The sequence below is a fragment of the Polypterus senegalus genome, chromosome 8, assembly GCF_016835505.1.
Source record: "Polypterus senegalus isolate Bchr_013 chromosome 8, ASM1683550v1, whole genome shotgun sequence".
NCBI classification, from domain to species: domain Eukaryota; kingdom Metazoa; phylum Chordata; class Cladistia; order Polypteriformes; family Polypteridae; genus Polypterus; species Polypterus senegalus.
Window position 1 is genome coordinate 74,188,891 of NC_053161.1, and position 13,517 is coordinate 74,202,407.

A 13,517-nucleotide genomic window follows, 5' to 3' on the forward strand; every position below is an offset into this window, starting at 1 on the left:
GGAGGACCAGGGGCCTCATGTATAAACAGTGCGTACGCACAGAAATGTTGCGTAAGAACTTTTCCACGTTCAAATCACGATGTATAAAACCTACACTTGGCGTAAAGCCACGCACTTTTCCACGGTACCTCATGCCTTGTCGTACGCAAGTTCTCCGCTCGGTTTTGCAAACTGGCGGCACCCAGCGTCAAAGCAATGGTACTGTTCTTGTGTGATTACTCATTATTTTCATGACGCGGCTTTATAAATACACAGAAACTAACCGCATATTGTTTATTAGTGTAATGCATCTGATTGTAATTAACTTGTAACAATATAATGGTTCAGGGAACAGCCATAGTATTCCAAATACCATAACTGCTTTAGCGTTGTTACTCTCACTTCTTCTTCTTCTTCTTCTTTCAGCTCCTCCCGTTAGGAGTTGCCACAGCGGATCATCTTTTTCCATATTACTCTCACTGCACTCGGAGTATTTATATCACTGTATCTGAGTGTGAATCACAGCAGCAGCTGATCGGAAAGAGAATTATCGGTATACAGCTTCAAGGACACGCTGTCTCAGCCACTGCAAAATGTTTTAAAGCCTTTCCTGTACGGACCTCGTGGTTCAGAAACAGTTTCATCCCAAGAACTTTAAATGCACTCAATCAATTGCTCCTTGTAGAACGGTTTGTACTTATAAGTACAATCACCCCACTGTAAACTTGCACTACAGTTATAATATCTCACAACCTGAGCCACTTTATAAAGCGCGTATTTACATATGATGACGATATCATTTTTAAGATGAAATGCAGCAAAATATGTTTGTTAAATTATACACATAAAACTAACTTCATTTAAATAATCTATATTCTTCACTGGGAGTGTCGTGAAGGATAGAATAATTAAACATGTACTACGAAGATATTTCAATGTTCTTTAAACGTTTTGAAGAATCGGCGCTAAGCTTACAGATGGCTTAACGTCTATTACAGAGCTGATTGTGTGGCGATCGGTTACTTGGGGAAAGAAAAGCACTGACTGCAGTGGCGGCTACGCCAATATATATTGAATATAAAACAGAAAGAGAAAATAACAACACAGCTAAAAACGCAGCAACAAATTTCGACAATAAATTATTTCATCGAAGTGAAACACATGTTTAATAACGTGCTTTAACTCCTATCATCATGAAAATTACATCACGTATACATCTCAGTATTTTAGTTATTCAGAGAGCTGTAATATCCCGAATGTAATGGACTCTGTGTCCAGTTGGAGGAAGAGAGCCAGTTTAAGAAGCAAGTAGTGATTCACACACATAGAGCACATACGAGTAGAAGATCAAATACAAAACAAAGCATTTAACGTGCTACTTTAATTACGATGTGATTTGAGAAACTGGTTAATTAAACGATTTTAAGATGAAGTTTATAATGTTCTACTAAATGACAAAATAAACTACGTGATTAAAGTGGAAATGTCGAGATTGAAGTTGACATTTCGTGCTTTTTCCCCACCGTGTGCCTTTTTTCTCTGTACCCTAATAAACTTTCATATGACACTCAGACAGTGGGCTTACAACTCTTCTTTTCACGGCAACTTTGATATGTGACTTCTTTTTATTTCCGCACTGTGCGATTTTGTGAATGTGAGCTTTCAAGTTTCTCCAACACGCTATGTCACTCGATCAACTTCATTTTGTTGATTATACCACGGTTTATTTGAACAAATAGTATGTTTTTCCTTTGCCTCCACTTGGTATTCGCTGAAATTCTTATATTTTCCCTGTGCTTTTCCCATTGTCTTTTCACAGAAGGCTGCGCTTAAGGGCGATTTATATTGATTTGCATATTCTAATAGGCGTAATTCTGGGAGGATTTGGGGCGTTACATAATGCGCGTGCACGAGCGTTAGTTTTCACGCTGATCGGGATTTATGTAACGGAAGAACGTGGAAGTTGGAGTACGCACAGATTCCTGCATCTGGATTTTTCTGTGCTTACGCCATGTTATAGTGCGAGTTCTACGCACGGCGTTATACATGAGGCCCCAGGACTGGAGGTGAACATTTCAATCTGGGACACTCTGTACACACGGTTTAATTTTAGAGTTCTGAAAGCAGGCAATCCATCGCAAGTCTGTGGTGAGTGTTCACTTTCTTCCTGTGTCCATGTGGCTTTACCTTCCACCTCCCACAGATGTACTCTTTCCTTTCAGTATTTTTCAATTCACAATTACCTCTTCACAATTATGGTACAGATGAATTTGCCACCTGAAATTATGTTCTAAAGTGAAGTATTTGTTTTTAAAAAAAAAAAAAAAACACAAAAACTGTTCTGACCATTTACTATAGGGCACCAGTCCAAACATCAAAACAAAGCTTCACAAAATTTACCAGAATTGTTAATTTTTTAAAGCTAAAAATGTTTAAGTATCAATCCATATCTCTGAGATTACAGAGACATATTGTAAAACAGCTTAATCACATCACTTTCAAAAATGTTTATGTAAGATTCAGCCATTTTAAAAGGAGACCAGTTGCTCAATTCCCCTCCCAGTTTGTCCACCTCCACAGCCTCCTTTCAAATCCAGGTCTGTGGTTTTCTACAGTCCCCTCAAAAATCCTCTGCTGCTGATCTTGAATGTTGATACCCAGATGTGAATTGCGTCTGTTTGATTAGCAACTTGACAATACTCACCAGAAATCATCACACTTAACCACCGCTCGCAGCGTCACGCTATATTTGATGAAGAAGATCACAGGCAAAGTTGAAAACTGTCAGCACTCCAATTATTTCAGGCATAGACCACCAAAAGCATCTGCAGCAGACATGGGTGGTCCTTGTGATTATGAATACATGGATGTTGGGACATGAGCGAGCACCAGCAGTGGTGCTCAGAAATGATAGAAAGATCAAATTACAAATAATTCTGTTGATTTATAATTGCACTGAAACACAACTCAGAGCTAATTCATCATATCCTTAACCTCAAATAATAGCACCAAGACTTTCAGATAACATGTATTACTCCAAGTTTGCTCTTACGATTACAAACATCACTTAGAAATGCAGATGGCACAATTGGTTCATCAGGAACCTTTGCCAAATCAAACTGGATGAATTAGGTAAGCTTTAAGATTTGTACTTTCACATTTGGCATGGCGCCATTTTCAAAGTCCTTTGTCAAGTTTTTTGGACAGTGTTTAACGGCACCCTGCATGAGGGGGTGTGGGCATTTGTGCGCATCTGTGGCCAGCAGTGAACTGGAGCACCATTCACCGCTCTTTTTTTCCTCCAGGTAGAACATGGATGGATGTGTGATTGTAATTATTGTTGTATACACTGGAATCTTAAGTGAAAGCGTGCCTAGAAGAATGACTTGTACTCTTTTGTATTATTGAACTATATCATTAAATTCATATACAGTATGCAGGCAGCACACAGGTGCTGTGCTTAGTGAGGATCTAGTGGTTACCACATACTGTAAGTGCTGACTGTTGTCACCCCTTATTGTTTGTTTGACTATGTTGACCATCCCCAAAGTGACAGTAACATCTGCACCTTTAAGGAAGAGGAGGTACTGTGCAGTGGCCAATGGGAGGGGCAGGTTAAAAGGGGAAAAGTTGCTAGCAGAAACACAGCAGTGTTCAGCCATTGTGGAGGACACAAAGTTGTTTTTGCCAGAGGAAATACATGCTACCTGGATGAACACCTGTTTGGCACCATCCAGAGGGGATACCTGTTGTGGTATGGCAAGGAATGGTAGGAATGACATATATTCTTTATCATACCATCTTCCATGTGTCATTGAACTGACATTCCTTTGTCACTGGATTGAACTTGCAGATCGTTGAGATTATTTGTTGGACTGCCAACTGTTTCAAGTTTGTCTGGTTATTTGTAAATTGAGAATGCATGCATCATTTTTGCATTTTGTGGTTTCATTTTAATATAATCATTATGTTTATCATGTGTAAGTGTGATGTCTTGTTATTGTTGGGGAAAAAGAAATCAGGGTTACAGTTTGTAATGCCCCATTAATACTGGCGATCAGCACAGTGGAGGGATTGGTGCTTAGATGGCACACATATGCCACAGCTTGAGCTCAGATCCCACCACCAGAGATTGTTTGCTCGGGATGCACACTTTTCCTGGTGTCATTGGGGATTTTCCTCCTACATCTCTAAAAATATCTAAGACAGCTTGATTATTGCCGGTGTGTGCATGAGTGGGACCTGCCATGCCCCTGATGTACACTTTAGGACAAGACCCTGCCTTAGCCCCCTTAAAGACTAATTTGGACTAAATGGGTGTGAGATGATAATGTCACAGTGTACAAACTGCATAAACAGTATATGCAGTTAATGAGGACATACAGTGTGACAGTTTAGAGTCATTAACACTAAGTGGCTTGGATAAAGAGTAGCCTGAGCTGAACAAATCAAAATAAACCCTAGAAGCTGAAATTCGGGGGTTGGGTAAAATTTGTGATTTAAAGCTACGATTCCTTCACTTTACTAGAACATTATTATTTGAAGCTGACATTTATCGGATGACTACAACCGAAAACAAAAAAAATTCACTTGAAGGTGAAAAGAAAAATGACGGAAAATCCAAGACTACCAGAATGCACCATGCTTGATACCAGGTGTAAATTCTTTCTCCTGCTTTTACAAGAACCTAAACCAGCAAATTAATCATTTAACTTTGTGATAAGACAATATAAATGTAGGCACAAGTCTCAAGTGTCACTGCCTTTCAAGTGGAATTCAAATATTCTCTCCATGTCTGTATACACTTTATTCAGGTGTTCCGGTTTCATTCTATGGTGTAATGATGCAATGTGGAAGGATATGTGGCTGTGGACTGAATACAAAGCTACTGTATGATGTCCTAATATTCTGATAAGCACACTGGAATGCCTTTGTTATTTTGGGTGCCAAGATTTTAGGACTCCTTGATCTTCCTTTCAAAGCTGCACTTGCACAACAGAGACTGTGAACACTTTGGCCACTTTCTATAAGATAACCCACTCTGAACTAGACCATATTGGTGCCGAATGAAATCAGAACTATTTTATTCTTTACCTTTGTGCATATTGTTGTATGTGCGAGACTGAATTTAAGTATTATATATTACCTCATCTACAGCAACACACTGACTCAGCTTTTGAATCGACTCTTCTCAAAGAACCAGCGCTCCCTACATGAAACTAAGGAAAATGCCGCTGCATACAATATTCCTTACAAGGCAATATAATTTGAATCAGTTGCTATTTTAAATGTTAAGTCATTCAAAAAATCTGATTTTTAATGATTATTAATCTGTTCATGATTGGGCAATAAATACCAGGAATAAATAGATAGGTGAAATGCCGTGAGATATAATGCAATATAATATAATGCTGTGTACTGAACACAGTAGACCTCTTCCAGATTCAGACAGTGTAATCCAGACATACTGTACATTAATTCACCAGAGGAACAAAAGCACCACCTTTGAGTCAACAGGTGGAATTACTATGAGAAACATTAACTCTGGGCTAAAGTCAGAGACCATGCACTGGAATTTCCAGAAGCTTAAAATGTTATTTACCTAAAAATATACATCATATGTTTGGTAAATACTTTCAACTGGATGTCACAACACATCTGGGCTGTCAAGCTCAGATCCTGCAAAGCCACAGTGCTGGCAGAATGTCACATAAACAAAGTTAATTTTTCCTTTAACACAAAATCCCAGTGTAAATAAACTTGGGCTTTTCTGATAACTCACCTTATTTGTTGATTTGTGTTGTTGTTTTTACTTGAATTGAATTGAATTAAGCAATTACTAACAATAAATGAAGTACATATCTTTCGTGTTTATGGGTTACATTATTACCTGTTTTCCATGCTCAAACCTTACCCCTTTATGAAACTTTTGGAGGCAAAGTATCATTTTGGCATGAAAAAAAAAATATATCCTCAGTTTTTATTGCTCTACTCATGGGCATTATCAGGTGAATTTGTCCAAACAGGCTGGCGTTTTTCAATGAAGGCTTTTATCCCTTCTTGTCCATCTATCAGTGCTAAATTTTCTACCATAACCTGGGAGGCCAATCTGTATGCAGTTTTACGTTCCTGAGCCATTTGTCTATAAAATGTGTCCTTTCCCAGAGCCACTACAGGCCTACTGGCTTTACAGATCATCTTAACAATTTTCATGGTTTCCTCTTCTAGTTTTTCTTCTGGGACAACTTTGCTCACCAGGCCATGAAGTAAAGCATCGTTGGCAGAGATTGGTGCACCAGTAAAAAGCATCTCCAGGGCCACCTGGAATGAAAGGTTTGAACAATGTAAAAAAAATGTTCTTAATAAGTAACAGAGGTATTTCAGTTCAATTAATAACGTATAGAGTAGAAGAGTTATCATTTTTATAGCCAGTATGCTGCAGCTAGTTTACATAAAACTGTATTAATGTATTGTGATTGCTTTCAGAATTATTTACTGTACTTCCCTTGAATCATAAGAAACATTTGTATTATTTTTAAATGAAACATCAAGCCAAAGGATTCATAAATAAAAGTCCTCATTTAAAATTCAAATTTGATTTTAAACTATTACCTATAAGCATACAGTTTACAGTATATAGCCACATGGCCTTGACTGACTGACTGACTGACTAACTGATAAGAAATTATTGGCTATTTGCAGACAATCTAAGGGGAAACTGTTGTTACTAATGCATCTCATGGTCCAGAAAAATCCAGTTGTATTAAAGAATTTACTTAACTTTGAAGAAGAAAACTACAAAGAAATTTCACATGTAACAGTGAAGGATGGCAATTTAAGTGGAGGTTTACAGTACTTACAAAATACCAGAGATGGTGTTGTTGTATGTCTGGCTGCAATTCAGTAGCATTGTGGCTTAAGAGCCCCCTGTATTATTTTTTATATCTTTATCTTAATGTTTTATATGCAAAGATAAATACAGAAAAATCATTTTCAACTATACACAATGGATATCAAACTTTTATTCATTTCAAATTCTCTTATAACAGAAAAAATATTGTCACAAAAAAAAGTACAAATATTTGTGTGCTTGTTTTTTGTACACAATATATTACTGTCATTATTCTGAGACATAAAAGTAATAAAAATTAAAAATAGACAAACCTATTGTGCACACATGACAACAAACCCAAAGGTGAACTTGAAGTGCAGACCTACATATCTGAATCTAACATCCTGAGATTAGACAGTGTTTACTGTTAACAAGCAAGTACTAAAGTCTGATTCCCTTCATTGGTTACTTTAGCACAAAAGCTTCTTCTTCAGTGCTATGCAGCAGAGGGGTCAGTGAAGGACTTTTAGTGCAGCCACAAGAGTTAGACAACAGGAAAAAAAGACTATTTTGTGACAGAACTGAATTGTCATTTTTAAAAAAGAACCTACCTCTAACATTTGAAAGCATAGTTGAGATATTTATTTCAACTTGCAAGAGTTACTATCAAGACTTTTTTTTAACTGTATTTCTATTTTTTAATACAGGTTTGTTGGCCACATATTAAAACATGACAAGAATGATTAATAAATATATTAACAACAATATTTATTATTTTTTTAAAAAAAACATTAAGTTTCATTCACTATAGTTTGTTATATAAAATGGTCTTGTTCTCATATGTATTGTTGATGAAAATGTAGCACCATTCGTTCTTTCTAATAAAAGTACTCATTCTTATTAAAGTTACTACATTTTTCAATATGTGTTAAAAACAACTTGGATAAAAGCATGCTTTTTCCAGTTAACTTACTTAGGATGCTGTATGATATTATGAGAATCTTCCACTGACTTTCTCAGAACAGTTCAGGTCTTTAGAGGTTACAGTTAGAAGGAAACTTAAAGATCTTTGTAAAGTAAACTTTTAAATCTTGATGAAAAGCATTAAACAATACATGAAAAGATGGTAAAGTCTTCAACTCTCTTTAGCAGGCAGAATTATTATTATTAAAATAAAAATTCTTCTGAAATTAATTTCTTTTTCAGATCATTCCCATATGTATTAACAAAATATTAACAAAAAAACTGGATTCTAATGTAAGCACATTTCTAGGGATGGCTAAAAGAGCTCATATTAAAAATACAGCACTACAAAGATTGAAAGCAGAAAGTGGCTCTATATAACTTAAGACTTTACTACAGGGTTACAAACATTTGTAATTTGAGGCAATGGAAGGAGGTAAAAAGTAACAAAAATGTACCTGCTTAGTTTGATTGACTAGTCAGATTGTGCTTCATTTACTCATAAAATGCTGTTATCTGCTGCCCCATTACAGGATTATTGTATTTATTCCAGCCCTCCCTCTATTACACAGTATTAAATTCTTGGAAGTCATTAGGTACCAGGACTATACAGAATATTCATAACATTATTTATTCATCAATCTATGTAACACATCCTATAATTCATCTCCAAATTGTGCACTGGCCACATTGGTCTTAAGATTATCTAAAATATATTAGAGATTAAGTCGTAATTGTGCAAATTGTCATTTAGGCCTAGGCTCATTAGATCACGTTTTGCAAAGTCCTAAAATGAAGCCCTTTTTGTGTGAAGATATTTATAACCAATATCGGACTGGATAAGACTATCTAATAAAAGATCTCCGTGATTTCCTACACTACACTATTAGTGCGCAGACTACCTACCCTGTCTGACACACAAGTATTTCATGAATACTGAACACCAGTACAGCTTCAGATGATGTCAGCTATCAATATTTCAATATAACAAAAACAAGCATAACATAATTCAGTTAAAAAAAAAACCCATAAAAATACACCCATAGGCTCACTAATTAAAGCACATTAAATCTAAGCATGTGAATTAATTTTATGTGCACCTTAAGGATAATTCCACTTATGAAAAAGCACTGATGTTCCAGCTGTGAGTCAATGATGCTTGCCACATCTGTTTGCTACATCAAAAAAAGAGAGAAAAGTTTCCGATACACTAATCACTCCACTTCATGTTGTTATTTTTTTAGGGAAATTGTATTTCTTGAATGTTCATCTGTAACATCTAAACACTGTCCATCTGATGATACCAAAGTTAAAATGAGTTTCTTCTAGCAGTTTACTTTCTGAACATACCTTCCTGGGTACAGCTCTGCCAAGGGCAACAGCAGGTGTTGAACAAAACAGACCAACATTGACCCCTGGGGTGGCAAACGTCGACTTATTAGATGCCACGGCAATATCACAACTGGCAACGAGCTGGCAACCTGCTGCTGTGGCAGTACCATTTACTTTAGCTATAACTGGCACTGGAATATCTTGAATCAGGTTCATCACCTACACATATAAAAAAATGGTAGATATAAAATAAAGAAGATTACTTGAGTTTATTAGGAAGTGAAACATATTACAATAGAATACAGACAAATGCATTTTATAGTCCTGGGGACAAAAACAATCCATTGCATTCTGAGAAGACAATAGATAAGCAGCATTTTTGTTCATTATTGTCATTATATTTCTGAGCAGGTTACATGAAGCATACAACTCAATTTTTATCATACTGCAGGCAGGGGATTTACCACTTTCTAGGAATTCATACCACTGAAAAAGCAGCATCTTACTACTCTTGACTACTAACTATGGTTCAGACACACCAGGCCAACTTAGTAGTAGCCAAGGGGAAAGAAGATAAGGAAGACACACAGCACGGCACAAACTCCATGCAAACATTGATCAGACAAGACTAAATAGGGCTATGAGATGGCCACACTAATTACGCAAACACCATTTGATTTTTTTTAAATGAATGGAATAGAAGGAAAAATGCAAAAAAAAAAAAAAAAAAACAATCAAACTGTTATTTAGAATACAAGTGATCTGGAGTAAAGCCTGACCAATGATGCTAAGCTTGTATGAAACATAACTGGAATCACAATATCCTCCATCTCCTGAGCGCATCACCAACCGCATGTAAAAAGCAGCAATTTAGCAGTTTCTGCCTTACATTTTGGGTGAGCCCCAAAGGTGCAGCTTGTCTTTGTCCTTTTGTTTTTTTCTTATTTTGTCCGATCACCTCAGTGATGATGGGGTAATCGAAGGATGGCAGAATAATGCAACATCATGCAGCATAGGTACTGTTCACTATGTAGTACTTTTTGAGTACAGGTAAGTCCAGTTTCCTTTCAGCAGCTTACTCCTAGAGGTGAGATGGGTACTCCAAACCTCTCATCTCACCCTCACTAACATCAACTATGGGGATATAAAAAACATTTCTGACTAAAAAGCGTTTACCTCTGCACAAGTCTCAAAGATTTTCTTGTGATGCTCAGGTCCTTGCTTTGATGTTAGCTCTGTTAAGTCATGGCCTGATGAAAATACTGGACCTTCAGCTGCAAATGAGAAGGACAACATGCAGTTATACATCTGACCCAACCTAATGTTTACCTGTTTCACCCCCTCAAGATTTATGGAAATATCTGAACCACAATTAGAAAATGATCCAAGGTATCAAGGCGTCAAAAATGTACAAAAATGCAACATGTACTTTTACATCTGCCACAACCTCTCAGTCAGACACCTTTAAAATAGCATGTGAACATTTTCATTGATTTGCATTGCCTGGCGCCAAGACGGTCTTTAAATTAATGGTTTCCAAAACTAAAGACATGGTCTCTTATGAACATATGATAAAAAGTACACTATATGGACCAAAGTATTGGGGCATCTGACCATCACACCAACAGAGACTTTAATGACACTGCGTTCAAATACATATGGAGTTGGTCATCCCTTTGCAGCGATAACAGTTTCCACTCTTCTAGGAAGGCTTTCCACAAGATTTTGGAGTGTTTCTTAGAGAATTTGTGCCCATTCATTCTGTAGAGCATTTATGAGGTCAGGCACTGATGTTGGATAAGAAGGCCTGGCTCACAATCTCTGCTCCAGTTCATCCCAAAGGTGTTCAATGGGGTTGAGGTCAGGACTCCAACCACATCTTTATGGACCTTACTTTGTGCACTGGGGAACAGTCATGTTGAAGTAGGAAAGGGCCTTCCACAAACTGTTTCCACAAAGTTTGAAGCATAGCATTGTCCAAAATGTCTTGGTATGCTGAAGCAGTAAGAATGCCTTTCACTGGAAGTAATGGGCTTAGCCCAAACCCTGAAAAACAGTCCTACACCATTATCCCTCCAAACTTCACAGCTGGCACAATGCAGTCAGGCAGGTATCGTTCTCCTGACATCCACCAAACCAAGACTCGCCCATCTGACTGCCAAACAGAAAAGCGTGATTTGTCACTCCATAGAACAGGTTTCCACCACTCCATATGACGCCTGGCATTGGACTTGGTGATGTGAGGTTTGCATGCAGCTGCTGAGCCACGGAAATCCATTCCATGATGTTCCCGGTGCAGTTTTTGTGCATACATTAATGTCTGTGGAAGTTTGGAACTCTTCAGCCATGGAATCAGCAGAGCACTGGTGACTTTTACGCACCATGCACCTTAGCAGACACTGACCCCACTCTGTGACTTTACATGGTCTTCCGGTTTGTGGCCGACTTGCTGTTGCTCCTAATCACTTCCACTTTCCAATAATCCCATTTATAGCTGGCCGTGGGATATCCAAGTAGGGATGAATGGATGCTGCCATTGGACTCTGGAGTTATGAATAACTGCTTCACTATCTGGTAGACTAATATATAAATCTGTACAGTATTGAGTGCATAGTTTATACTGAAAAGTTTGATGGAGGAGAGATAATAGTCTGGGGGTAGTGTTTATGGTTTGGGATGTCAATGCTACAATGACATTTTTGACAATTGTGCACTTCCAACTTTTCAGCATTTGTTTTGGGGAGGCCCTTTTTCTGTTCCAGCATGACTGGGCCCCTGTGCACAAAGCTAGGGCAATAAAGACATGAAGGAACTCCAGAGGCTTACAAAGCACCCTGAACACCTTTGGACAATTTGGTACACAGATTGGGCGCCAGGTCCTCTCATCCAATGACCTCACAAATGCTCTGTCGCTTGACTGGGCACAAATTCCCACAGATCCACTCCAAAATCGGTGAAAAGCCTTCCCAGAAAAGTAGAGGCTTCTATATTTGCAAACGGGGTGAACTCTATTAATAATTCTGAAAGTCTTCAAATGACAATCCAATCCAAGCTCATATTGGTGCGATGGTCAGGTGTCCACAAACTTACGTATACTGTAGAGTAACCACACCCTGACAAGCTTTGGGTTATATGGCCCATTCTGAATTCTAATAGGAAAAGTTGCTGACAGCTCCTGTATGCCAGGCAGTCACCCAGAAAAGCAAAAAAAAATGAAGCAATTCTTAGCTCCAGTTGTACAAATGGCATGGGGGGAGTGATTTAAAAAGAAGGAATTCTCAGACTACAGTTATTGAATTAACAGAAAATCATATACCTGAAATAATTATAACTCTCAGCGCACTGCTGTCTGCCTCATGGAGAATGTCAGCTTGAAGAGAATTCAGCATAGCCAGGGACAGGGCATTCCTTTTCTTTGGATTGTTGAGAATAATATCCCTTTAAAGGAAATAAAATGGACATGGATAAAATTGGTCTATCTGAATAGTTAGGGTTTTTAAAATGTTTTTTACAAACTATTACAAGGATTAGAAAAATAAATGATTGAAGAAATGTTACACCATTTGCCTTGTCATGGTGTTCTATGTGAAAAGTAGGATTAAAACACCGACTAAAATAAGAATACAGTGACGCAGAGGTTAGCACAAATCCTGACCATTCTCTCCATGAACTTTGCAGGTTCCACTGCTCAAACAACGTTATCACCGGGAACGGGGGTTGAAATAGTGTAAAACTTATGAAATAACTGAACGTAGCACTACAAAGTAAATGAAAATACCACTGACCATGACACGTGCAGAGATACTGCGAAATATTAAAGAAAAGCGTATACAGTACTTGCAACTTATTTTTTCTGGAGAGGAAAAGACGAAGCAGTTCATTTATTTGTCACAAGAGGGCAAATGCTTATAAAGCAAAAAAAAAAAAAAACATTTTCTCGCCATCTGCAAAGTTATTCAATTTAAACCGGTGTGTCACTGCCCACCTCACGCCATCCTTCTCACAGCGCACAGTCAACTTCCCGGTCTCTGCACGGCTCCCGAAACTCCTCGTGCACTGAGCCGCACTCTTCAACAACGACCAGACCGGAGCCCGGAGTTGCACTAAATACACAGCCATAACGAGCCCGCGGGTTACTTTAGGAAAACAAGGAAGTGCAGCAGCGCGCTGGAAGAACAACACGCCGAGTGACCTCATGGCTTTGCTCATCTGCGGCCCCCAGCGGTCGGCGGAGAGAACTTAAGAACAACGCCGTGAAATTCAACGGAGTGAAGTTTCTACTGCTGGATAGGAGTGGACTTCGAAGGCAGCGCTGAGCATAGACATAGAATTACTAGACGCCGCCTGACCGGCAGCATCGTAAGTCAACGTCGCCGCCATATTACGAGTGGCACTGCTGTGGAGTGAAGTA

General features: G+C 38.2%; 1 protein-coding gene across 1 annotated transcript; it reads right to left on the reverse strand.

Moving 5' to 3' along the window:
* Positions 1-5,935: 5,935 nt before the first annotated feature.
* On the reverse strand, positions 5,936-13,272 carry echdc3 (enoyl CoA hydratase domain containing 3). Its single transcript, XM_039761300.1, has 5 exons — positions 13,092-13,272; positions 12,423-12,544; positions 10,283-10,380; positions 9,125-9,325; positions 5,936-6,300 (listed from the first exon to the last, which is right to left on the reverse strand). Exons 1-5 carry the CDS (start codon positions 13,223-13,225, stop codon positions 5,968-5,970), a joined length of 888 nt encoding a protein of 295 aa, XP_039617234.1. The 5' UTR covers positions 13,226-13,272; the 3' UTR covers positions 5,936-5,967.
* Positions 13,273-13,517: the final 245 nt, after the last annotated feature.

Excerpts from the sequence above, each read along its gene's own strand:
- echdc3 (XM_039761300.1), bottom strand. The coding sequence starts at position 13,225 with ATGGCTGTGTATTTAGTGCAACTCCGGGCTCCGGTCTGGTCGTTGTTG. Across the intron at positions 12,545-13,091 it reads TGTGAGAAGGATGGCGTGAG|GGATATTATTCTCAACAATC; the intron begins GTGGGCAGTGAC and ends TTTCCTTTAAAG. Across the intron at positions 10,381-12,422 it reads GAGAGTTATAATTATTTCAG|CTGAAGGTCCAGTATTTTCA; the intron begins GTATATGATTTT and ends TCTCATTTGCAG.